We start from the raw sequence: 23496 nt of genomic DNA on the forward strand, positions 1-23496 counted from the left end.
ATGCAAATAAAAAAAATCATTTATCCATATTTAAATACATTTTATCGTATTTTTATAAATATTAATTTTTAGTTTTAAAGTGTGTCGACAGGTGGCAGTGAATTTACTGGGGTTACAAAATTTACTATGACGGTACCGCTCTAGTATAAGTTACTCTATGGATGTACCTAACACACGAATGATATTTATTGATAATATGTTTGAGCACCAAGAGTATCTTGGTCATATCGAGGGTTTGCATTTCGGATCCGAAATGTATAAAAATATCCGGATCTGAATCCGAATCCGCAGATCTTCCCATACATTTCGGATCCGTCGTGCAAACCTTAGTATCAAAAGCAGTTCAAAACCATAAGGTGTTAAATTAAATCTGAATCGCGTCCTGCGGGCTAAGCACGGTCGCATTTTCATCGCCTGTCACCATACCTGTCACGTTCTAACAAGTATGTAACTGCGAAAGTGACAGGCATAGTGACAGGCGATAAAAATGCAACCATGCTGTTACCGCTGTTTATCAAATTGACGTTTGTAGGCAGATAATAATAGTATTGAAATTTTAAATTGACCGAGCGAAGCGAAGGCCTCCGTTGTAGGTGAGGCCAAAACGCTAGCGTATTTTATTTTACAGGTCGCGTTGCTTAACCGTTTCTCGTGAAAATGCATATTTAATTATATGATTTTTAGGGTTCCGTACCCAAAGGGTATTACTAAGTCTCCGCTGTCCGTCTGTCCGTTTGTCCGTCTGTCTGTCTGTCACCAGGCTGTATCTCATGAACCGTAATAGCTAGACAATTGAAAATTTCACAGATGATGTATTCCTGTTGCCGCTATAACTAAAAAGTACGGAACCCTCGGTGCGCGAGTCCGACTCGCACTTGGCCGGCTTTTTTTGTTGTTACTTTTTAGAAATTATTTAAAACTAGCTTTTGCCCGCGACTTCGTCTGCGTGGACTTAGTAACCGCAGCTAGAGTAAGAATAGCGCCTGGAGAAAATATCATAGCAATCTAAATTTGAGCATATTATGCACACAAATTAGCAGGCACTTCGTTAATTATCTCAATTCCACCCCGCTTTTTACTTTCTTAAGGGATGATTTTCGGGATAAAAACTATCCTATGTCCTTCTCAGGGACTCAACCTATCTCTATGCCAAATTTCATCTAAATCGGTTCAGCGGTTTAAGCGTGAAGAGGGAACACACAGACAGAAAGACAGACAGACAGACAGACTTTCGCATTTATAATATTAATATAATAATATAATATATATAATATATATATAATATAGTATAGTATATACAGTATGGATAGTATGGATTTCGGGGTTTCGCGAGAAGGAGTTCATTTGCTTACCGTAAAATGTTCCTAAAGTAAGACCAAGATACGTATGTAACGATTTTGACAGCACACGCAGTGTAAATGTTATTTATACGTCATCATTTACGTTTGACGACTGGTCTGGCCTAGTGGGTAGTGACCCTGCCTGTGAAGCCGATGGTCCTGGGTTCGAATCCCGGTAAGGGCATTTATTTGTGTGATGAGCACAGATATTTGTTCCTGAGTCATGGGTGTTTTTTATGTATTTAAGTATTTATATTAAATCCATACTAAAATTATAAATGCGAAAGTCTGTCTGTCTGTCTGTCTGTGTGTTCCCTCTTCACGCTTAAACCGCTGAATCGATTTAGATGAAATTTGGCATAGAGAAAGGTTGAGCTCCTGAGAAGGACATAGGATAGTTTTTATCCCGAAAATCATCCCTTAAGAAAGTAAAAAGCGGGGTGAAATTGAGATATTTAATGAAGTGCCTGCTAATTTGTGTGCATAATATGCTCATATTGAATAATTGATATGAGAATTTTTCCAGGCGCTATACTTTAGCTGCTGTTAAGTCCACGCAGATGAAGTCGCGGGCAAAAGCTAGTATTATATATATCGTTGCCTGAGTGCCCATAACACAAGCCTCCTTAGGCTTACCGTGGGACTTAGTCAATCTGTGTAAGAATGTCCTATAATATTTATTTATTTATTTATTTATCATTTCATAGAAGTTTGACGTTCAAAAAGAACGCACTGCGTAATGTATCAAAATCTTTGCACTTATCTTGGGAATCTACCGACATTTTACGGTACGTTCCTAGTTTTAAAATGTGCCGTTTTCAACCTAAACGGTACTTCTTGTCGGTTGTCAATAAGGCGCTATTTCAATAAAGCTTCAATTTGAAATCAACCTTATCGACAACCGACAATGTGGTACCTTTTAGTTGAAAACGTCACAAATGGTTGCCCGCATTCTGTAAGCGGTTGGAAGTTGGAACCACACAGGTTTAATGTCGACTTCATTTACCCCCACTCACCCCTCTATTTTCTCGTTATGCAGCCATTTAGTGCAACATTTGCTTTGAAATACGCTGTTGAGTGTAGTGCATTTGGTACTAACGCTGCGTCTTAAGTTTTAATGTTGTAATTTTGTAGCACAGTAATCAAGAAGTACATATTAGGTAACATAAAACAATGATAAGAGCGCACTGCCAACAAACTGTAACACAGTTTGGCGAAATTTTTGTAACTGTTAATGTATGTTTTCTTTATATAGCAATAAAAATATAATAAAAACCGTAAGCGAAAATTTCGGTGCGGTGCGGCGCGGCGCGTCGGGCCCACGGCGTTCGCGTTCGCAACGAGATCGCCCACGTAGAACACTTCTATAGGTATCAAAGGATTGATTCACCCCGCGCCGCATCGCGTTCTCGTCACCCCGCGCCGCATCGCGTTCTCGTGTTGTTCGCCTACGTAGTACGCTGCGTAAAACTGTTGGTAGTCATTTAGTGTATTAAGAGGAAAGTGGACGCTTCCCCATACAAACGAAATACCTATTTCCTCTGGATATTACCATTAAGGTAAATATTTTCACACAATTTGATACTTTAACGATTGCTACGTCCCTTCGTTTGATTATTTTTCTATTTCTTAGTAATTCAAATTATTTAGGAGCTCCCAAAAAGTGATGGAGTTCCTTACGCGCTCCCCACTCTTATTATTAAAAAAAAATCTAAATTTCAAATAGTAATTGAAAAAGAAACGTAACATTATTTTCCTTTATCCACTATCCTCATAATCACTTTGTTTTCCTTGTCTTATGCCTTTGTTTTCTTAACTGTCCGCAACTGTATCAATTCACAAATTTAAATGAAATTATGTGGCTTTCCGTCAGAGAAGGTTCCTTATGCACATGGAGCATAAGGACCCTTTACGCATGGAACGCCACTATCGATATCACCTAAACACTAGGTAACTACCACTAGACTAACTAGTTAAAATCAATACCCACTCGTATTACAAACCAAATCAGCATAACCATGTTTGCCGCTTCTGTGCAACAATGTGCTCTGTGGCAATCAGGCCGAATTGTTCATTAGACCAATCACGTCCCAGGGCGAGCGCACGCTAGCCAATCAGAGCGGAGTTTGGCACTGACGCAATGGAAATATCTCGTTTGGATTTAAATTCGGAATTCTGTTACGGATAGACTGCAGAATGTGTAATTTTAGAACAATGTTTAGAACTGTTTGTGCTAGAGTTTGCGATTTTGACAGCACCAGTGCCAGTGTTATTTATACGTCATAATTTCATAGAAGTTTGCCTTTTAAAATTACACCTGCGACGACGACAATAAATAAATATAAATATTTAAGTATTTATTTATAGTCGTTAATTTAATTCCTCAACCAATTTTTTTCAAGTACCACGTACATAGAGAAAAGGGGTTTTGCTTATGTATGTAAGGAGCTAAAACATTAATAAAATAATATTTTTATATTGATATCGTTGGATACATGATTTGAATGAATTTGTCACATTTTTGTCTGAAATGATGTGGGGTGAGTAATAAAACAAAATAATTTAAGTAACTTATTTATATAATATATTTTATTCATATTTGAAAATTTCGGTACAATGTACATATTCGGACTTATGCAATGGGACTTAAACGAAAATACTATTCAACATTGCGCAACTTTCAGAGGTATGTACTGGTTTTAGCATACACAAAAAAAATAGGGTAATTTCAAGCAATTCTGAAATTTGTTAATGTTGAGTTATTCCGAAAATAACGTAATTCCATCAATGTCGAGTCCATTTTCGGAATTACTCATACCTCCCACTATCGGTCTACCTACTGATGTGCCATCGGAATGTTTCTAAAAATCGGAAACTTTTCATACATATATTCTTTTCATACATGGGGATGGAAATTTTCGTAATGAAAGTTTCCTTCTGTTTTTGTAAACATTTTCTGAAACTGAGATTTTTCGCACCTTTTTGGGGAAATCCCGCAACTGAAAACCGAATTTCGCAAATTGCGGGGATCTTTCTCTTTTACTCCAATAAAGTCGTAATTAGAGTAACAGAGAAAGATGCCCGCAATTTGCAAAATTCGATTTTCGCGGTTATAGCCCTGTTGATCTACCGCTTGAAGCGTGTAAGGAGGTATTGTGGTTAACAATCGACTTGTTAAGGGTTAACTTAAAGTTAAATTTAAGGTTAAAGTAAACAAATAAATAAAAACTGTGTTCTGTAAAACCGCCCAACTATGTATTGCCAAATCCTGCTCACCATACTCAGTTTAAGGCTATTGAAATTTAAACGAAATTATTTGGAAAATAGAGTCTATTTTCCTTTGGTTCACGTTTTAAGTTTAAAAAAAAAAAATTCAGTGAAACAGTGTGTGTTTTTCCATAAATGAGAGATTTTTCTCAGAAAAAATCGAAAATATTGCTTAATTACTTATTGAACTTATTGACCATCATAGTTAGGTGGCTTTACCGATTGATTCACAATAGGGCCAAGGTGGAAACAGTGGCTCAGCTCGAGCTGAGGCTCAGGCCCAAATATCGCCTATTCCGTGTTGAAATTAGGTTGAGTGAGTCACTGTACCCGGCCTGTTTCTACCGAGCCACTGTTCCCTCCTTGACCCTTGAACTTAATCAAGTTTATCAATGAATATGCAAGGATGTTCAAAATAAATCGTTGCTACGGTATGCTGATTTTGAAAACATACAAGTATTAATAGAAAAAATACATAGGAGGAAAAATACATGTGAAATATATACATAGGAGGATATAACGGAGTAGCCAATTAAGGCGTTCCCCTCTGTCGAAAATAGTCGGCCAATGGTCATACACAATGCATGGACTGACGTTTATCTGACATGGCTATTTTTACGTTACATACATTTGACGTTCCCCTCCCCCGCAAAAATCGGCAGACTTTATTGTACAGAAAATTATAGACGTGGCGTCTCCGTTTGATTATATCGCCGCTATACTTACTCAACCTCGTATCTGCAACACTCATTTGATGACAAAAACACCCGTATTCCGAATGAAAGAAAAGCGACATTTCCATCAAATGATTGTTGCAGATATGAGGTTGAGTAATAATTATAGCGACGATATCCTCCTAGGCAATTACATGACCTCACAAATCATAAAATACATATACCTATTTAACTATATATTTACATTTAGGATAATGTAACAATTGACAACAAAATTGTTTTACCTAATAGTTCGTATTTTGATAATACTGTATAGCGTATTTAAATAATAATGATCCTTAAGAATACAAGGAGTCGTTGAATACATATCCTAAGTCAGTAAAAATAATTATATGGGAATTTCCACTTAAAAGTGTACCATTTAGTTTTTGTCGAAAATCCATCATCTTTTGGGTTATTTCTACTCAGAATCACGAGGACTTTACTATCAATTTAAAAAGATAAAAAAAAATATGACCCCAAAAAAATGTCAGTTTTGTAACGCATTTTCACATACATTTTGTATAGACGTTACAAAACTGACACCCAAAATGTGTATGAAAAACTGGGGACACTTTTTTTCTTTGTCTCATTCAATAGTACTCGTAATTCTCTAAATAACCCAAAAGTTGATGGTTTTTCGAAAAAACGTAAATGGTACCATTTTTTCTAAAAACCCCCATATGTTGGTTTATTTTTTGGAACCGCCTTCAAACACACAAACAATATAATCCTTTTAGTTTCCCAATGGAATGACAACTGAGAAAGTAAGCTAATCGTGAAACTTATTAACCTTATTTTACAATTTTCCTAATTCAAGATGGTACCTTTGTAAAAAAAAAATAGTTTAATTTAAATTGATTATTATATTTTCCTATTCCACAGGTCATACCTTTAGTTATAATGTTTAATAAGCGACTCGTATTGCTGTCAATAATAAAGAATATTGCTAGTTGATAAATTTTCAATATACATATTAAATATGTTAAACATTTGCTTAACTACATACATAATGCCCTTAACATCATCTAGATACAGCTTAAGTTCAAATTAATTTTACTAAATTGACATTTAATAATTATATTTCTATATAATGTAGAAACATCTGCACTCATAATTTGCTTTTGAATTGATTTTGGCATTTTGACTACCTTTTCTATATGAATATTGCATTTACCTAATAGTGCATTTTTCAAGACAGAGCTAAGCATAATAATGTATATTGTGCTGCTTTTGTATATTTTTATATATTTACATATATTTAAATATATAGTACAAAACATTTTACTAAATATTTTGATTCCTACTTACATAATAATCAATTCGAGGACTATTATTTTGAAACATTAATTGTTCAATCGTTATTTTAATATTATCAAATCATATTGATTTCTGAAATTCTTTCGTTCATTTAAAAATATATTACATCCGTCCATTGTTCAGTATCCAATCAGTGCACTTTGCGACTAGATCTGTTTTTTTTTAATTTGTGCAACTTTTACAGTTAAATGGCATTTTCCTTTGTATATAACTTAACTATAACTTGGTATATAACTTATATTTATAAGAAAATCGAGTGAAAATAAAGTAATCATTAGATATTTATCAGTACGGTTTTTACTCACTATTATTTTTAGTCGCTTTTGGCGACATGTTCCCGAAACATGTCGCCAAAAGCGACTAAAAATAATAGTGAGTAAAAACCGTACTGATAAATATTTTGAAATATGTCTCACGATAGTTTAAGTGCGATTAATCATTAGATCTGTTGAATTGATATAATTACACTAAAGAATTTTTTTTTAAAATAGATAAGTCGTCTCACATAAATAGATCTTTAAAAACGTATTCCTGCTTCAATTCCACATTAATTACATTTCAATTCTTATTTCAAATCATAGCCTCAATAATAGTAAACCACTGCCGCTAATTGTATGACAATTATTTTGTGATCTATTTACAATTCGAAGTTGGCGTCATAATTTAATTTAAAAAGCAATATAAAGATATCAGAAAACTTATTTATTTATTCTGTGTTGTGATTAAAGTTTTAATACCATTTATTATGCTACCCGAACGGACTAAATCGATCGGCGTAACTTTTGAATTCGACCGCGTACATATTAAAATGATCAGTGATTATTTAATTGCAAATTGATTATAATAATATCGAAAATTTAGTACAAATCTCACGCATGCTCTTGTGGATATTGAATTGTAACCAGTGAACATATTTTTGTCAGCATAGGTAATGTAAAGCCGGATTTCACTAGTGTGCGGCACACTGGTGGAATCCCGCCTTTATAATTATGCAGCGTACTTATTGTACTTGAATCACATCAGGTTTTGCAGAACTGCGTTTTGTAGCGCTCGAGGATGAACGAACATTGTTAGAATTGTTCAACGTATTTCTCGAAGTATTGCAGTTTGTAGCGCTGAAGTGTTTAGCGTACTTGAACTAATAGTCACAGGTCTGGCAGCATTGTAGATTGTAGCGCTAGAGCGCGTACATGTAGTACTTGAATTGTTTAACTAATCGTTACAAGGTGAAGGACGTTAATCAGCAAACGTGATGGAATTCATCAGCGAACTGACAGTGTACTTGAACTGGTCTGGCAGCATTGTAGGTTGTAGCGCTAGAGCGCGTACATGTAGTACTTGAATTGTTTAACTTATCGTTACGAGATCAAAGCGGTCAATCTGCAAACTGATAGAATTAGTCAGCGAGACAGCGTACTTGTTATATTATTTAGCGTACTTGAACTAATAGTCTTGCAACACTGTAGCTTGTAGCGCTGGAGCGCGGACATGTACCTGAATTGTTTAACTAATCGTTACAAGGTGAAGGACGTCAATCAGCAAACGTGATAGAATTAATCAGCGAACTGACAGCGTACTTGAACTAATAGTCACAGGTCTGGCAGCATTGAAGGTTGTAGCGCAAGAGCGCGTACATGTACTTGAATTGTTCAACTAATCGTTACGAGGTCAAGGCGGTCAATCAACAAACTGATAGAATTAGTCAGCGAGAAAGCGTACTTGTTATAATGTTTAGCGTACTTGAACTAATAGTTACAGGTCTTGCAGTACTGTGGCTTGTAGCGCTGGAGCGCGGACATGTACCTGAATCGTTTAACTAATCGTTACAAGGTGAAGGACGTCAAATTTATCAGCGAACTGACAGTGTACTTGAACTAATAGTTACAGGTCTCGCAGCAATGTAGCGCTGGAGCGCGCATATGTACTTGATTTGTTTAACAAATCGTTACAAGTCTTAGACGACGTCAATCAGCAAACTGATAGAAATAGTCAGCGAATGATATAATTACTCGGTGTACTTTAACTACTAGTTACAGGTCTTGCAGCATTGTAGCTTGTAGCGCTGGAGGGCGCACATATTCATGGCACGGACGTTCTCGCAGTAGCGCGACGTGTCGCGACAGACGCCATCTGCACAGAACAACTAGCGTTTTTATTGAGCAATGATAATATAAAAGTAGCATTTAAATTGTAATTTATATTACAACTAGCTTTTGTCCGCGACTTCGTCTACGTGGAGCTACTAATTTGGGTAGCTTATTTTTTATCCAATCTGCTTTTTATCGATTTCCCATACAAAATTCCACCCCCCTTTGCACTTTTAATGGATGATTTGTTGGATAAAAACTACCCTATGTACCCCCCCCTACCCTACCCTACCCTACCCTACCCTATGTTCCCCGGGACTCAATCTATCTCTATACCAAATTTCTACTAAATCGGTTCAGCGGTTTAAGAGTGAAGAGGTAATAGACAGACAGACACACTTTCGCATTTATAATATTAGTATAGATATAAGGCATATACGAGAAAATGATTAAAACCCGCAGTCATGCGGAAGCGAATAGCGAATAGCCAACGCAATGTTGTTTTTGCGTTTACACACTCGCCTTCGCTATACGCCTCGTACACTTAGCCATGTCGAAAACGGTTCTCAATGTCAATTCCTGTTCGGTTTTGTACGATTTGATTGAAATATTTAAGATTGAGATTTAATGTTACGTGTTACGTGTAAATAATAACTATTTGTACAACCAACGTTAAAAAAATATATTTTTCAATTTGCATTTTAAATGTTTTAAATGTAATTAATGTGGCACACGACTTTCTTATTGTTAAAGTTTAATTAAATTAAAATCACTTAAGAAATCACGTTTAAATAGAGAGCAAGACTAATCGAGTTAAAAATCATGAATAAATTATAACTGAGTTAATTGCACACACCAGACAGCTAAAATAAATTATTTAAAATTAATTAAAGTAGAATACGGTAATAGTACTCAACAATTCAGTTAAAAAATAACATTCTATCATTGTCTGTGAATTTACTACAGCAGCAGATACATTGTATATCTTCATCTACTCCATTTGTGACTCCATTTTGTGATGGTAATATTTGAGACATAGATTAATCATTCTTACCAACAATAGCGTGCATTTTCATGATTCTAGAATCACGTAAATGTTGTTTTGTGGCAGTTTTCATATCATTTAATTTAATAAAACTGAATTAAGTGGTAACAAATTTTCATTCTGTAGTTCCAAATTTTTGAAAGAAACATAATTCGATTCATCGAATTTATCAACTACCTATAGGTAGTTGATATATGACTATAGTTGGCTTTCAACAGATTGAAACATCAAACTGGTAAAGAATCTTTCTATATGCATTTCAAATACTTCATTTACCTGGCTTACTAATACTTCATTTCATGGTGACAGAATTTTAAGAGCATGATATCAGAAAATTTTAAGTTTATAATATATGTATTTCATTTATTACATCAAATATTTACTTATAAGTAAGTGAACTCAGGGAAATTAAGCTTTTAAAGCTTGTATTTATTGTAGATAAATAAATTCATTTGTGTTAAGACTGAGTGGACGATCAAAATGGGCAGGCAGCCGAGCGTTAATATTTTTATTTTATAGCCTTTTATTAGAATATGTGGTATCGTTTGTTTAATTATTTTCCATTGCTAATTCTGTGTGCCCTTTGGCAAAGGCCTCCTCCAACATTTTCCATTCTTCTCTCTTCTGTGCCAGTCTATTCCAGGTTTTGCCAGCTGTCTGTACCAGATCATCCTCCTATCTTCTGAAAGGTTTTCCTCTCTTTCTCTTGCCCTCTCTTGGGTATCATAGTGTTGCTGATTTATTCCATTTGTCTTCTTCTCTAATTACATGGCCAGCCCATTTCCACTTAAGTGTTCTTAGTTTTTGCACCACATCTTGGGTCTTTGTAGCTTGCCTGATTATGTTGTGGTTGATTTTATTTTTCTCTAGCGTTAATATTAAACTAATATAAACATATGCGGGCTGAGTGCAGACTGCTTAAATTGACGCTCTGCCCGCCCCGCCGACCGGCCAACCATTCTCATAGTTCTCACTAACTAAACCATTGACAGCGTGGCATCCATAACCAGTCACCTCGCGGGCATGCAACATCGCACTGGCTTATAACGCTGGGTCACTTAAGGAACTCGCTACTTAGACAAACCAGTCCTCCACAGTTCTCACTAACTTAACCATCGATAACGCTGTATCCGTAACCCAATTACCTCGCGGGCATGCAACGTCGCACTGACGTATGACGCTAGGCCGCCTGAAGAACTCGCAAGCTGCGCCCGCGCTGCGTTCCTTGCGTCGCTTCTGTGATTGGCTGTGACGCCAGACGCAGCGGAGCACGCGGTGCTGACGGCCTGGGGTGTTGCAAGGGCCTATGCACTGGGAATGAGAGTTTTTGTTAATTTAAAAGTCAATAATATGCAGGGACAGTACAATTGTACGTACAGTCCATCAGATACATCCGAGCGGCCACGGTGAACAAATATCTGAACAAAGCCTTTATTATCAAGAAGTTGCCGATGGCCGATGGGGCAGAAAGGTTCTTGGGTGGCGACCGCGAACCGGAAAACGCAGCAGGAAAAGACCCACAACAAGATGGTCCGACGATGTGGCTAAGGTCGCGGGGAGCCGATGGAGATGAGAGCAACGTAAGACCAGTCGTTGTGGAGAACCCTGGGGGAGGCCTATGTCCAGCAGTGGACGTCTTTCGGCTTATATGATGATGATGATGATCAAGGAGTTAAAAAGTGCATGTTTAAATATTTTGAGCTCCTTGGCCTTTTGATATATCTAATGGCGGCTAAACATCCGTATTAGCTTTTTGGGTGTTGAAGATTTACTTTTGCCAGGTCTACTTGACAATGAACCGGTTTCAGATCAGAAATTTGATTTTAACATGTAAAGAAACCAGTCAACCCTTTTTTAATGCAAGACATCACCCCTTATTTGAAACGCTTTCAATGGGCTTCTAAGTTGCCTTACGGTTTCTACATAGTGTTATCTGGGTACGTGCCGATGTCGGAGCCACGTTGCCATGATGGAAAATGCGTAATAACACATGGGATTGTGTACCTTACTCCAAGGCCCGACAGCCCAAGTTGCCTTGCAAGGCTGTGGTTCCCGTCTAGTCTTCTCTGGCTGCGTGCTGATGGCGCAGGCCTCTGGAACCAGCACGGTGCCCTTGGAACTAACGCATTCCACCCGGCGGCGGACGACGGCTGAATGGGGGAGATAAGTGATGTAAAATGTATAGTTAGTATATGATAAATATTATTGTGTGGTCGGCGTCGCTATAAATAACAGTAAATCTAATTTATTTTTTATTCAAACATATTCGAACACAAAGGTGATCCGCCACATGTTTCGTCAAAACACAAACGTAATCCGCACAAGCATCGCCATGACCTTATTCTACATTAACACTAATACAAATAAATTATGATTTAGTATTTGTTTTAAAAAAATTAAATAGGTTTTATTCATTAACTACTTTGTCATAGAATTTGTAATTCATAGAATATATTAACGTTGTGCTATTTTTGTCAATAAATATTTAAAAAAATAACATTATTTCTGGACGCTGGATTTCCTCTTTGGGACGCTCTAAAGAATATACAGTCGGTTCCTTAACATAAGTATCCACTTTTCTATACAATAGGGGACATTACTGCAATGTTCTGCTACCAGAGTGCAGCACTAGCCTTTTTAATAAACCATAGAGTAACTTATACATACTGTATACCTTTAACAGGTTCTTGACAAGTTTTCAGAGATAATAAAATATGACATTGATGCATCAAGGCGGTTTGTTTACAGAGATCCTACCGGAAAAACGCGAATCCGCAGATGTTAGATAAGGCTATTTCGATTTTCTTGGTTCGCGATAGACCCTCAGATTGTGGTAGTGGCAGTTACGCGTAATGTTCCCTATTAGTGTGGCGACGTGGGTACTTAATTTGGGGCACCGACCGTCCACTACACAAAAAATAGGTTCAACATACCAGCGCCACTAGCAAGGCAGCGTACTCCCGACCACGGTGTCGCTCTCCACGATGCGCACGCGCCGCTTGAGCAAGCGAGCAATACGGACGGTGGCGTCAAGCCACGCGAGAGACACTCGTCCGTCTCAACGGTTGTCGTTGAGTTGTCTTTCTTGTGCTGTTGATAAATTTAAGTTGTAGTTGGTTTTCATTAACTAAAATAATTTAAAGTCCTCACTTAAAATTCCAACCTCCTTGGGCTAGCGTTAGGGCCATAGCCTCTTCAAGAGGTCTGCCCGAAATTGGGCACTTATTAGATGATGAGATTTGATCAGACAAACCATACCACACAAATAAAGTGGGATTGCAAGAACTTGCGTACAATTTATAAAATACGATACCTAACAAAATATCTAAATGTGATGTCATTTAGGATAAATCCATCAGATTTATTGAAATGTGCAAGTATTGACATACACTAAAAACAATAAGAGGAAACAATTTTAACAATGGCTTTCAACCGTCTCTCACGAGAAAGCTCAAATGTATTGAGCATGATGCGTAACCAGCACCATGGTGAAAGTATCATTGTTTATAGGCCAAGTTGAAGAAACTTATAATAAAAGTATTAAACGTCCTACTAAGTGGTCTGGCACCGTAAAACAAAAACACGAGGCTCTGTAAATACCTATTCATAATCCTCAACTCAGGGAATGACAAAGAAAAATATTGAAATATTTTGATAGAAGGCACTTGCCTGACAAGTAGCTCCTCTAACCTGGTGGCCCGTTTGACCACATGGAGCATTACACGGGGACCAGTCTGTCGTCTTCCACGCGTACTCTTTGGCATCCACGGCTTCCACTCGTCTGCAAAGACGAATTTTAAATAACTTCATAACAATACAATATAAAATGAATCGTTTCGAAATTTTACCATTATTATAACTTATCCAAATCCTACAATATCTGTAACAATGTCAGTATTCAAAGGATTTTTTTTGTAATAGTAACACTCATTCTTAAAAAAGCGATAGGTAGATGGAATCATATGTAAGTTCAATTTTATCACAAACGCTTAACATCAAATACCCCAAATAGAAATAATCAATATCTCACATAATCTTTCTGATTTACTTTTCCTTTCCATATTATTGTTAACTTACCTGACTTCAGTAGTGGTTTCGTCATCTTCTTTCAAATTTTCGACTCTAACTTCATCAATGGTATTTTTGTCATAATCTTCGTTAACAATAATAATGTCAGAATCGTCATCTTCAGGGAAAACAATTTGTTTGTCTTCCAAGTTGATAATATGGGCTTTGATAGGGGTCCCGTAGTTTTGGTACATGATGAGCGGGTCCACCATCCGTTGTCCTCTCGAGTTCCCGAAGCCCTGAAAATTCCAAAACATCTGAACATATCAATTATATGTGTCCTTTTTAAGCTGAATGAAAAAATAACAATTAAGGGTTGGGAATAACTATCAACTGAAAAAGATATCATACATTAAAGAAAAAGTGACCAATTCCAAGTGAGAATAACTACTTATATTTATGTAAAAGCGAAATAACTATTATCTACGTGAATTTATTGAATTGTTACAATATTACTGATACTTTTTTTTAAACTACGTGTATGAATGAAAATAACCAATGATAAATACTACTATAAGGAGGCTGGAAACCGATAACTGCAACCATGTTAAAACGTATCAAAGAAACCTGAAAGAAATAGGCATGCCATGATACAAAAGATAACTGATGAGTAAAGGACAACCTTGTTACATGACAATAAAAAATGTTTACTGAAACGCCTAAATATGGAACCCAAAAGTAAAAAAACAAAAGAAGAGTAGTCATGAGTGATGAGAAACCTGTTAAATGGCGATAAAAAATCATGAAACTACAAGTAAAAGGACTCTAAAATGAAGACCAAAAGGTACCACAAGACTATGTATGAGGTAACGAAGGTAATAAACAAAATACCAATAAATCATTAAACACCCGAAGAAAAAACTAGATGATACAGGCAAAATGAAACCAAAAGACGATATAAATAAGGTCTATTCTGGTAACTTCTCACCTGGATCTGCATGACCAGGAAATGGAAGCATGGCAGCAGCCGCGAACCACTGCTCGGCTTGGGTGGAAGCATCTGGGAGGAGACGGCGCTCTCCTTTAGTCCAAGCAGCGTTGGGAGATATAGTTGTTGTTTATAAATGTTTGGATAATTTATACGAGCTACGTTGAGCAAGACAATTTTGATAAGGTTATTCAAAATTTTGTTTAAATATATGGCGTTAGAACTCTTTGGCTGGGTGCTACATATTTTTTAAATTTTGTATGACGAGCGCGGCATATTTCTTGCAGTGTGATTTATTCTTCTTCAATAAGTTATCGAACATTACTAAAAATCATTATTTGTGTGTTTTTGACATTGTTGTGTTTTTTTACAGAGAGTTTGTTATTGAATAGGTGCAGTCAGAATCAATTAAATAGAGATAATATATTTTGAGTTAGACAATACGCAATATAGTCAAAACTCAGTAAGTTTACGGTTTTGAATTTTAATTTGTTAATACTGCAATTGATTATTCTATTTACCATTATTTTCTTACAGAAAAATCATTCCCAATATTGACTTTAATATATTTCTGTATTTTGTATATACATGTATTATTTTAATTAATTAAAGCAACTGAACCTATCGTTCAATTACATTGTAGTAAACGTATCAAATGAATTCAAATGGCAATTTTAAAGCCTTTTTAAGACCAATCTTTAAAGGTAGATAAAACAATTTACAGCCAAGGTGCCTTTGTCTACCGAATCCCATAATCAGAAGCGAGACGTAACTTCAGTAAAAGGGTCGATAAAACCTGCCGATTTTATGGACACAATAAACTAGGAAGTCAATTCTGTTTAAAAAATTTGATACCACCTTTAGTCGTGTCATCAGGCATCTCACGCGCACTAATAAGCGCAAGCGAGATGCCTGATACGACTCGCCTGACTGCATTTCGTAAACACCAATGAGTGTGATCCACAAATTATTGACGAAAAATGGGAAAATTACACGCTTTGGACAAGATTCGAAATTTGCACGCTTCAGTAGCTCAGTTGGTTGGTTCGGTGTTACAAAAGTTCGCAAGTTTGAATCTTGCCCAAAGTGTATTTTTTTGCATTTTTTCTTTAATTAAAAAAAATACATTAGCTTGAGCCGCTACCTCTGATTGGTGCTCAACTCAGGGTCATATCAAAATAGGACGAAAACTATATCAAATGTTTAAATCAGGATCGGCCTTTTGACGATATAAAAACTGATGAAATGTAATCTGATTTGGAATAGCGTACAGCCAACTGGGATCAATATGAAAACAAAGTAAAGTTAGCAATAACTTTATTGAGTCAAGTATTTAGGTACATTACTTAGTTGCAAAATAGTAATCCTTCGTTGCTTAACAACGTTCGCGTTATTGATAATACTTTAATTTTGTATTTCAATTCGTTGAAAACATATTATAAATAGCGAATTGTAAAAAGTCACCTGTTTTATATTTCAATGATATATTTTATTTCATTTACACTTTTTAATGCGGGATTTCAGGCATTCTAAGTGCAGTTTAAAACCGTTGAAGGTATAATACGAATAGCGTTGTTAATAACTTCATTAAATCCTCACTATTCTGTTTTTTCACTAACACCGAATTAATGTTACGTGAATTTTTTATACATTAAATTTTTAGTTTCAATTATTTTCGCAGCGAGGATTTTAACCATTTTTTTAAATAACACTAACACTAAATGCACTCACCGGGGTATAACCGGTTGAACCTGGACACCATGGTTACCAGTACAATTTGACACTGAGTTAACGGTTTAACCGCTTAACCCCGGGTTAGTGGGATGGTGCAAGTGGCCCTAAATCTTTCACATGCGGGTTAGACCATCAACTAGCCAAGAATCGCCTATGAGGGGTAAAAATACACACTTACAACCCCTCTGGTGTTGCGGGTGTCGCTTTCCATCCGGATTGGCGGCGGTAATCGCTTACCATCAGGTGATCCGTCTGCTCGTTTGCCTCCTATATGAAAAAATAAAAATTACATTAAAGATTCTTACCTCGTTCTCATCGTAAATGTCTCTGGCCTGCGAGTTGTAGGTTGGAGACGCTTTTGTTGTCATCGGATTGTGGAGCGCGTCTCGGATTTTGTCTATTTTACCTGTTTGAACAAAAATATGATATGATATGAGAAAATATACGAAAAAAAATGTGTGCGTGTAACCTTTACGCGCGATTTTTATCTCTCCTTAGCTCAAGGACCCGGGTATGTCCTTAAACTACGTCCAAAAGAGAGGTAGGGGCACTGTAAATGACATATCGGGTTGTGTGGTAGGGCACAGCACAGCGGATGTCATTCCAGATTACCTTACAGAAAACTACTCATAGTGTTGTGTTCCTGCCGGTGAGTAAGGTTGCCAGAGCTCAACGAGGGTGCGGGGTTAGGGTCGGACGCATGCAACACCTCTGGAGTTGCAGGCGTCCATAGGACCTCTTACCATCAGGCGGGCCGTATGCTTATTTGCCACAGACGTAGTATTAAAAAAAGCAAAAATGCCTAAAACGTAAACCGCCTATTCTCGTATAAATGTCTAAATTTCCTAAATTATTTTACGGCGTCATCATCTATTCCATTTTTTGTAGCGCACAACAAAACCACTTTGGGAGGGTGTTGAAAAATGTAAATAAATTATGGCTGTCATAAAACTCGTAAATGCGTACCGAGATTCTCGGCGTGATAGAAGCGGCCTACTGAAAGTATACAAGTAGGTAAGTTATCTTTGTAATTTATTGATATTGTCCATAAAAAAGCCATTTTTTAGGGTTCCGCACCCAAAGGGTAAAAGCGGCCCCTATTACTAAGACTCCGCTGTCCGTCTGTCCGTCTGTCTGTCACCAGGCTGTATCTCATGAAGCGTGATAGCTAGACCGTTTAAATTTTCACAGATGATGTATTTCTGTTGCCGCTATAACAACAAATACTAAAAAGTACGGAACCCTCGGTGGGCTAGTCCGATTCGCACTTGGACGGTTTTTTTATCAAGCAGATACATCTGTAAAGGGGCCCACTGACTATCAGTCCGCCGGACGATATCGGCCTGTCAGTTAGAACAAAGATTTGACAGTTCCGAACAACTGACAGGCCCAAATCGTCCGGCGGACTGATAGTCAGTGGGCCCCTTAAGTGGTAGGTACTACATTTTTTTAAATACAGAGTATTGTTGTAATTAAGCTTAGAATAAATTTAAAAGTGGAAAAATTACTGCCTTGGATGAGACTTGAACTCACGGCCTCTGGAGTTCAAGTCTCACCCAAGGCAGTAATTTTTCCACTTTTAAATTTATTCTAAGCTTAATAGCATCGATCGCAGACGTTTCTGCTTGTTAAAAATTAATTTATTGTTGTAATGTTCTGCTGCCAGAGTGCAGCACTAGCACAAACCGTAAACCAAGAGTAACTTATACATACTATGCCGTAAACAGTTTTTGACAAGTTTTCACAGATTATTTGTTACAAAGAAATATTACGACATTAATGCTTCAAGACGGTTTGTAACTTGCGACAATTTGGAACACCTAATTAAAAAATAAAATTCACAGAAAAAAATCATATAAAAGCCATATTGGAAGAAATAATTTTAAAGTTTATTTTTTATATTCGGTATATTACAGTGTCATCGTAGTTTATCTTAATCGGTTCAGCGGTTTAAGCGTGAAGAGGTAACAGATAAACAGACAAAGATACTTTCGCTTTTATAATAGGTATTTGTAGGGATATCGCCAACGTCACCTACCGTAAAAAAAAAAAAAATTATATAAAAAAAATTTTCTTTTAATTTTCGTATTTTGTGTAAAAAATGGACTAACTTAAAACGTGAAAAAGCGGAACATTTATGCAACTTATACGAGCCAAGCAAAGCTATAAACAAAACAAACTCTCTCTACTTTTTTCCGACAGTGTGATGTGGGCCGCAGCATCCTTAACAGCGGCTTATCTCTCAGATTAATTAAGATTTTCTCCGACTGCACGGAGCTCCGTAAACAACGGCGAATGAGAACCATTTTGAATTCTTTCTAGGAAGCCGATTCTGCGGTAACAATCCGTTAAAACCTGACAAAATTATATTTGGCCTTTGCCTTTGCCAACGAAATTCTGTGGTACAAATGTAACTGGTTCCCCGCAATACAGGTGCAACCTAGTAACTATGTTTTGTAAAACTGTTTGTGAAATAAACTATTCTATTCTATTCTATGTTGCGGATTTTCAGTGGTGACCACTAATTAATTTAATTGGCAAGAAGAAAGTCTGTCTGAAAGTCATTGACTGTGAAAACAGCAATAAAATATTCCTCGATTATAAAAGAATGGCAAAAAATCTTAAAATTGATCAGTTTATGATATCATTACATGAAATGATCGGTTGGCTACATCATGAAAAAGTCAAATCTAACCTAACCTACACATATACGGTATTGAATTTAAATGACATTTCATGAAATGATTAAATTATATGTATGCACCACGACAGCAACACTATATCAAGTGCCCAATACAATGCCAGGCTTTATATCAAATTATTAAACCAGAATCAGCCTTTAAAGTTTTCGAGCAAAATCGAGTTTCATTCAGATTCAGACATTTTATTTCCATTAGCTCTATACAGTTTCGGTTATAGAAATACTATTTTTATCTTTGATTTTTCAATTTATGCTTCAGCAAAGCTCAGAGAGAGATTTTACAAAAAAGAAATGATATCTGAAATGATTTTTACCTTTAGTTTTTTTGAAGTTACTTTTATACTCGCTGTTTTTTATTCCAGATTTTAAAATTCAGTTTGATTAGCTGATTCATTTACATAATATTTTCGGTTTTGTGCAATCATCTAATATATCAGAGCGGCCAAGGTGCTCACAAATATATGAACACGTTTCTATTGTCAAAGGATTAGAGTGCGTATCCAGACATTTTTGAGCACCACAGCTGCTCTGTATGTGATGGCAACTGGTCCAGTTTCTATTTTCCAAAAATGTACTGCATGGTATGATGGAATTACCGGACATTCTGAATTATTTTTGCATACTTATTAAATCCGAATCCGACTAAACGTTTAGGGACCTTCACCGAGGAGGAGTTTTGGCCAAAGGTTGGCAAGTTCCGACGATTTCGCGGCCGACTTCCTAACACTGCCGGGATGTGTTCGCAGCCAGAACGTGTTTTGAAGTTTTAAGGTATATTTTAATAGTTGCCTGAAATAAAGCTATTTCAATTCAATACCCCGCACCACACGCCCCGCTCCGTCGTCCACTCAAACACTTACCCTTCTGTTTCCCTTTGTAGCTTTTCCGCGTGTCGCCGGGCCGTTGCTCGTGGGATTGGTCGTCCGATCTGCCCCCCACCATGGCCCGGTAGCGGCCATCGGTTCTGCTGTTGGCAAAATGACATTTACAGCAAGATAGCATTTATAGACGAATGGCATTTGTAGCAAAAAGGTCAACAGTCCGGCTTTGTCCGATTAAAACATTTTTTTAACAACATAACTTCACAGCTTTTCACGAGCGTCAAAACCCTTTCTTTATCCATATTATTATGACCATCACCGACTACGGACATCATATGACCCATTCGAATCATGGTTCTACAAGACCATACTATCAGCTTTTGATACATCCCAGCCCAGTCTAGTGCTGGGTAATAATATACCTGTTCTGTACAATAAATTACCTGTCAGCTAAAGGCGATGATGGTTCATCTAGCGCTTTATGCCGCTCTATCTCCTCGCTGGACGGGAACTCCCCTGGCCGGGGCTTGACTAGCAACGTCAGGTTGGCGCTTGAGCGGCCAGCAACGCATGTGTAGATACCGTGGTCTCGGAGCGATAGGGAGTTAATGCGGAGAGCGCCCTGGGGAGGAAAGTTTATCACACCCTTTCCACGATTAACGAGGATTCAATAGTAATAAAATTTAGGCCTCTAACGAACTGGTGAAAAAAAAAAGAAAAACGAAAAGGGAAATGCTAAATTTTAAATTTCCATTTTCTTTGTCGAATACAATAAAATCCGAATGTTAAATGTATTAACGCCAATAAAGATATAAGGCCTTTTTGGATTGGTTTCAGTTAATAACGTAACCTTCATTGCATCAGCATTCGGCTCGAAGGACCATATGGAGAGGCCTTGGCCTGGGTCAGGTGGAGAGTAGGAGTGGACTGTATGTATTTAAATGATAAAAATGATGGAAAAATAGAGATTTATTCTAAGAAGCACGTTACATGTTGAAGGCTAGAATTGAAGAGGTCGCTATAGTAACGAAAATCACTGTTCTCACATATTTTAAATAAAGAACATAAGTTTATTTTTAATGTTGCTAACAGCATTCAAAATTCATGGAATAGCGACTTTTTAAATTGTTAGTCAAACTTCAATGAAATTATACCTTTTTCGATATCTTGTACTTTTTCGACTTGGTGATGATCTGGTGGTCCTTCGCCCACTGGATCTTGGTGCGATTGTAGCCTTTTACTGGGCACTTTATCTTCACCTGCGTCCCGTAGAACACGGTGGCTGAACCCCCCACTTTCACCGTCACCTTTGCAAGCAAAGACAAAAATTTTTAGTTGACTGCGCATCGAAGATATGCATAAAGATGCAAAAAAGCTGGGGAAATCCGCTCAGCTCCTACTAATTTCGTGTGGAATCGCGACCATTTCTTTTTTTATGATATAAGAGCAGACGAATCGCCTGCTGGTAAGAAATTCGTCACCCATGGACACCTGCAATATTAGAGGGGTTGCAAGTGCGTTGCTGGTATTTAAGATGGGAGTACGCTCTTTTCTTGAAGGTTTGGGACCCATTATAAAATTCTGTAAACTGAATGAATACGCACTCGAGTAAGCTTATCACGAGTGCACCACTACAGTGTCTCGCACGCTAAAGACTACCCATTTTTACAAGCTTTTTAGTAATTAGCCATGTTTTATCACGTATTCTTATGTATGTACGGGTCAAATCTTGCAAGTTAAATTTGACTCACTTCTCGACATCTATTGAAGCTGAAAATTTGCTTACATGTAAATCGGATGACAATGCTGATCTGATGATGGAGATAAGAGGTGACCAATGAACTCTGTGATAAAACAACTAAACCTAATTGTGTTTGGGTTTTTTAGAATTGTCTCAATGAGTATTAGTTGCCTGTGGGAAAAAAGTGCAGTCTGACAAAAGCTTGTCCTGAAAATGAAATTTTTGCCAAAAACTTATTTTGTAACTGTATTAACTAGAAAGGTGGATATTCTATCTCACTTGTAGGATACTGTCGCGAGTGTCGCAAAACGCTCGCACTGAACCTAATCTGTTTCAAATCGTAGAGCTATTTCAGTAATGTAGAGTTTTATCGTCCTACCTTCTTCTTCTTTGGATCGTGCTGGATATACGAGGAGTTGTCCAGCTGGATCTCTGGAGCTGACGTGTCCAAGAGACAGGGTCTGCTGTTGCAGGACTTCGTGGGTGCCGGCTTAGGAGAGTTGCAGAAAGACACTGGACGCTCCACCACGTGAGATTGGGCCATTATTTGCTTGCATTCCACCTGTGGAATGATATTTTATGTAAACATAAACATAACTTATTCAGAAAACACGTGGCATGTTTACATTAATAGAAAACAAAGACTTACAAAATAGTCATGTTTTACATGTGCCTGAACTAGGGTACCTTAGTAGCTCAGTTGGAAGAGCATCGGGCTAGGTGGTCGTGGGTTCAAGTCCCACCCAAAATAGTAAATTTTCCACTTTTAATTTGTTTCTAAGCTTAATAGGATCGATCACAGACGTTTCTACTAGATACAAAATTAAGAAACCCTTAATTACTTTATAATATCGAGTGCTTGTTGTTCAAAGTCTGCTACAAAAAGGAAATTTAAAAGCGCAACGACAACAACACCAATTTGAAATGCTTGATGGATTACGGTTAAGGAGCTTGGGGAGTCATAGACACTTAAAAAATGGGTATGTAACAATTATGTGTGTATTCCCATTTTCGAAGTGGCAATCCGTTAAGACGTAGAAGATGTCAAAAAGTATACAAGTTGTTTTCTATTAAAACGATGATAGATCGAAGAAAAAGTACGATACACACATCTCTCGTCTTCATTCCTCCACCACAAGTTTTGGAACACTTTGACCATTCTCCTGTATGCCAACGAACGGGACAGTCCAGGACATTGCAGTATTGGCGGTCTGGCGGAGGTGGTTGAGGGCACATGCTGTTTGGTACGACTACGGTATTCGTGCCGCCACGTGTCACCTGCGGGAGAAACGTGTACATTTACTTACTTAATTATTTAATAAATCTGTAACCCAGAAGATCAGGTATTTTGCTCGGAGCAAGAGAAAAAGTAGACTCTGACCACGATTTTGCACAAACTTGGCAGTAATAATGCATAGGTATATAACATAAAATATGTATTCCTATAAGCTCCATACTTGACGTAGCACTTGGCATGAAAACTTAGCGTGGTCGACGATTCCTTACAAGTGTTTCTCATAATAAACTGATAATTGGATATAAAAGTACTTACCTCGTGAATACACGAAACTTCTCTCGTCTGTATACCGATACCGCAGGATTTTGTACACTGGGAGAACTCAGTGTAGTTCCATCTAAAATAAAGGAAATTATTTAATAATGTTTATTAAAGAACCCTTTGACCACCACAGTCGTCAGCTGACGCGTGCGGCTACAGCCTAATATCATTCT

The 23496-nt window shown here is 37.1% G+C and overlaps 1 protein-coding gene across 1 annotated transcript in view; it reads right to left on the bottom strand.

The window, feature by feature from the left end:
- Positions 1–8651: 8651 nt before the first annotated feature.
- The window catches only part of LOC134755156 (protein madd-4), a 504570-nt gene continuing 489725 nt past the window's right edge, over positions 8652–23496 (bottom strand). Inside the window, exons 18-31 of the mRNA XM_063691660.1 lie at positions 23318–23399; positions 22876–23043; positions 22145–22327; positions 21179–21331; positions 20468–20646; positions 20064–20167; positions 16808–16908; positions 14769–14861; positions 13850–14097; positions 13442–13553; positions 12706–12862; positions 11777–11922; positions 10918–11083; positions 8652–8770 (exon numbers count right to left, since the gene is read on the bottom strand). Of these exons, the coding sequence (XP_063547730.1) occupies positions 8667–8770; positions 10918–11083; positions 11777–11922; positions 12706–12862; positions 13442–13553; positions 13850–14097; positions 14769–14861; positions 16808–16908; positions 20064–20167; positions 20468–20646; positions 21179–21331; positions 22145–22327; positions 22876–23043; positions 23318–23399 (1996 nt within the window). The 3' untranslated portion in view covers positions 8652–8666. The remainder of the gene's footprint in view (positions 8771–10917; positions 11084–11776; positions 11923–12705; positions 12863–13441; positions 13554–13849; positions 14098–14768; positions 14862–16807; positions 16909–20063; positions 20168–20467; positions 20647–21178; positions 21332–22144; positions 22328–22875; positions 23044–23317; positions 23400–23496) is intronic.

Source organism: Cydia strobilella, chromosome 2 (genome assembly GCF_947568885.1).
Source record: "Cydia strobilella chromosome 2, ilCydStro3.1, whole genome shotgun sequence".
In the NCBI taxonomy this organism is placed as follows: Eukaryota; Metazoa; Arthropoda; class Insecta; order Lepidoptera; family Tortricidae; genus Cydia; species Cydia strobilella.